Source organism: Brassica napus, chromosome C6, assembly GCF_020379485.1.
Source record: "Brassica napus cultivar Da-Ae chromosome C6, Da-Ae, whole genome shotgun sequence".
In the NCBI taxonomy this organism is placed as follows: domain Eukaryota; kingdom Viridiplantae; phylum Streptophyta; class Magnoliopsida; order Brassicales; family Brassicaceae; genus Brassica; species Brassica napus.
The window spans coordinates 13,278,418-13,282,706 of NC_063449.1; the positions used below are offsets into that span (position 1 = coordinate 13,278,418).

General features: G+C 34.5%; 1 protein-coding gene across 1 annotated transcript; it reads right to left on the reverse strand.

The window, feature by feature from the left end:
* Positions 1–270: 270 nt before the first annotated feature.
* On the reverse strand, positions 271–891 carry LOC106360469. Its single transcript, XM_013800073.1, has one exon. The coding sequence runs from the start codon at positions 889–891 to the stop codon at positions 271–273; it is 621 nt and encodes a 206-aa protein (XP_013655527.1).
* Positions 892–4,289: the final 3,398 nt, after the last annotated feature.

Consider the following 4,289-nt stretch of genomic DNA (forward strand, 5'->3'; position numbering starts at 1 on the left):
CCATCAGATTCTTATCTACAAAGTTGAAAATAATGTCTGAACTCTTCTTCCAAAATAGTGCCAGTCCGCCACATCTTCCAACAGGATCCATCGTATGTACAAAATCATAACCAAGCCAAACTTGCATATCTACAAGAGCATTCCTACCATTCATAGTCTCCATCAGAAACAGTATCTCCGGAAAATATTTTTAACGTATGTTCCCCAATCTGGGAATTGTCAAGTCTTGAGGCCACCCCAATCCTTGGCAATTCCAAGCCACTATACTTATTACGCGTTGGACAGTCCCTCATTTGGGACCGCCTCGTTTGGCTTCCGCCAGTTAGCTCTTCCATCACTGTTTTCTGATTCTGAAATTCTTTTCTTACTCCCACCTTCACTAACAGACCCAGACTGGCTCGACCCAGCCTCCTGCTCCATTTCCTCTCCCAGCTTCCTCAGTCTTCTTTTCTTTACGTAAGGCCTTTTCCTAGATTTCCCTCTCTTCTTAGTTTTCCCGGAAGATGTGGCCTCAAAAAGACCAATCTTATAAACCGTCGGATCACCAGAAGTGGGTACTATCCCAAGAAAGACCCTAGACATTTCTTGCACCAGATTATCAACTGGCTTAAAGACTACCAACGACGAGGAAACTTCTGATCTGATTGCATCTCCAAGGAGCTTCTGACGGCCTCTGCTTCCTGACTTCGCCGACGTTGAGTCAGATGTTTCATAACCAAAAACCAGACCTTTACCTCTGTTAAGGTCTTTAGTTACAATAGGAGGATCTTCCAATCTGAGAGCAATCCGTTCTGTCACTGGGTCTTTCTCTACCTCCCTCACCGACTTCCTGACTTTATCCTCTCTGATTTTTCTTTCTTCACCATCTGCCAACAGGAGGTACTGGCGCATCCCCTCTAAAACGTCAGGGGCAGTTCTTGGTCGTCCCAAAACCAGATGGATTCCAACCTGACTTTCCTCCAGGACCCCAAAAAGCGGGTCATTGGGTTTGATGATAAGGTCTTAAGCAGGCTTTGAGGGCCCCATACCCTGTCTTCTCTTCAACGCTTCATGCTTTCCCTCTCTCACTAGCAAAGGACAGCTTGATTTCTCATGAGTCATTCTCTGACAGTGGTAGCATCGTTTCTGAACCCTTTCATGGAAGTAGAAGATCTCAGCCGAGCCCCCTCCATTAGGAAGGTTTATAATCTTCGACTTCTTAAGCGGGTTAGCCACATTGAATCTTATCTGAGCTCGGACGTAGTCCTGCCTCTGAGATTTTTCCGGATCAAAGGCCACCACTGTTGTCTTCCCCACTAGGTCACCAAGAACCATTATCGCCTTTTCTGTGTAGTGGTTCACCGAGATGTTCTTAATCTGGACTCAGATGTCCACATATTGCAAGTAATCTGGGGGGGGGGGGGGGGATTCTCCACCCACCGCTCCATCACTATCGGCCATTCCTCGTAGGTATGGATACCTTTGTTCAGGATTTCCTCCATCTCATACTCATGCTGAAAGATGAACTGAAACCTTTCTTTTGACAAAGCTCTTCCAATTACTCTTTTTTGTTTTTGCCATTTCCGAGGCATATCAAGAATCAAACTAGCCATATCCTGGCAAGCAGGACTGAGAAGCCTTCCAATCAAGCTCCTCGAGTTACTGTCACTAGATTTGAAATGTGGTAGAGATCTGGCATATCGAAGGGAGCATCTTCTTCCTCCAGCGACATTGCCATTACGCCAAATCCATTGCTGCAGACATCTTCAAGAGCCAAAGTCTACGAGAACTTCACAGAATGCCTTTGTCTATCCAAGAATATCACCTGTCTCACGATCGATTCACCTGAGCCACCAACAAGATGCGTTTCTTCAATCTTCAAACTTGTAGGAACCCTAGAACGGACGACTGAGATTTGATGAGAGAAGATATTTTGTGGAGATCAAGTGTTGAAAACAAAAGCCCACTATTCAGAAGGAATTGAATAGAGAGATATGTGAGAAATACTTAATAATAATAGTGCTATAAACCACCATTTGCCAAGATAAAACATGATCACAATGTCAGTAATATGGTGTGAATGGTTAAGAATAATTAGTGATTGAGTTCATGGGGGAAACAAAACAATGTTCTGTTTATAGTTATACAAAATTTATATATTAATTTTTATTATAAAATTTTAGTGAGACCATATTTGAGAAGACCCACGTCCTTATGGATTATTTTATAGTATATTGTTTTATTATCTTAAGCAATTGTGTTATATTTTGAATCGGTCAAGTCTGAGACAGGTGAAAATTGTTAATTTTGTGTTAATTAATTTATTTAATATGAATCGGTGAATGTCTTTTTGTCAAAAAATATATTAATTTATTTAATATTAATTTATATAGTTTATAATATATTTTGAAATGATATATATATATTTTACAAAGTACTTACAACATTTCAATTTTAGTTAAATAGTCTACTGTTGTTTTATTCTCATTTTGTATAAAATTTATAAACTTCTTAAATACAATTGAAGAAAGTCAGAAAGACAACTATATATATTGATCTTTCAAAGAAATTCCAAAACATTTAGTACATAATACTAGCTGCTCCTGTGGAATAGGAATTTCTATTTATTATCTAAATTTTGAATAATAGAAGTATGAAAATAATTGGAATATATAATTATAGAAATTTTCTGCAGAAAAATTCAACGGCCTCGTATACTACCAGATACAAATCTTCTCACAATCCGCTTTGGTGCTTCGGCAGTGTGTAGTGGAACTGCAGCACCAAACATTCTTTGGTGTTTTGGAGCATGTTCCTTTGGATTTTTTTTCCAGATTGGCACCTGCATAAAGTTTAAAGCATAAAACAAATTAAAAGATGATGGAGTATATTAATATTAATAATGCTAGAGGATTGGATGGAATGTAAGCTATATATAACATACATTCATGAAGACTAGCAAGACAAATGAGAACAATACAAAATATAGCAAATTTCGATGCCGACATTGTAAACCTTCACAGTAAAAAAATGCTTTGTGTGTTTATTGTAGGAAACCTTAAGTATGAACATATACATATATATATATATATATATATATATATATATATATAGGTCTTTGAAGACTATTTTTAGAATTATCCAGAAAAACTATTTTAAATTGATTGGTTAGTTTTTTTCTTTATATCCTAAAATATTTATGTTAAATTTTATTTAAAACATTCATTTTCGTTTTTGATAAAGTAAGTCAGCGACTAAAAATACCTATTAACGACAACCGTATATATATATATATATATATATATATATATATATATATATATATGTATATAACGTTGAATAATTAAATATGTGGATAAAATCAACTAGCAATAGATTAGCAACCAATTTTAGCATTTACTAATTTCTCATCAATATCCTTAAATGTGAAAATTTATATATGTCCCTGAAAAATTGTTGCATGATAATCCGAAGAATCTGAAAGTATAATTATTGGTAACTTTTATTCTTCTTATATTCTAATATGTTTATGTTAAAAAGTTCCAAATTTTCCATTTATTTTTTAGATAGGATATATCACCACCTAAAAGTACCCAATAATGACAGCCATATATATATGGGTAACTTTGAAAGATTAAATATGTGGCCAAATTAAATTATCAAAGAAATAGCTACTATATTTTTTTTACTAATTTATTTTAGATGAAAAAATAAGTCTTCGATTGTTAATGGATTTATCTATATATATTATGAAAGTCGGGCATATGTTGATTGAAGTAAAATATTATTGTAGGTACTAATTTACATAACAGTTCTAATTTACCAAAAAGTATTTTTATAGATAAATAAATAAAGAAAAATAAGTTTTTTATTATTTGCCAAACATAGATTTCCGTAAGATATATATAATATTAATCAAAATATTGTAAGGACTATCATAAGAGAAAATACAATATAATAAAAAATTATGTATCTAATATGAACTAACGCCTAGGTAGCCACTAAATTATTTATTGGTTTTCAAAATGACATATTTTATGTGAGAAATACTTAATAATAATAGTGCTATAAACCACCATTTTCCAAGATAAAACATGATCACATTGTCAGTAATTGTTTGGGGTCAAAATCGGTTGCGACATAATTAATGCCCAAAAGTATCGGAGGAACAATCCGCGGGAAAAATAAAGAAAGGACTTTTTAAGAATTCAAAAGAGAATTAGACGACAAGTCCTCAGAAAAGAATTACACGACAAGTTCTCGAGAAAGATTACTCAATCTTTCGAGCAAGCGATCCACGAGCATCGAAA

Bases quoted from the DNA above. Each gene is read 5' to 3' on its own strand.
- LOC106360469 (XM_013800073.1), bottom strand. From the start codon at position 891: ATGCGCCAGTACCTCCTGTTGGCAGATGGTGAAGAAAGAAAAATCAGA.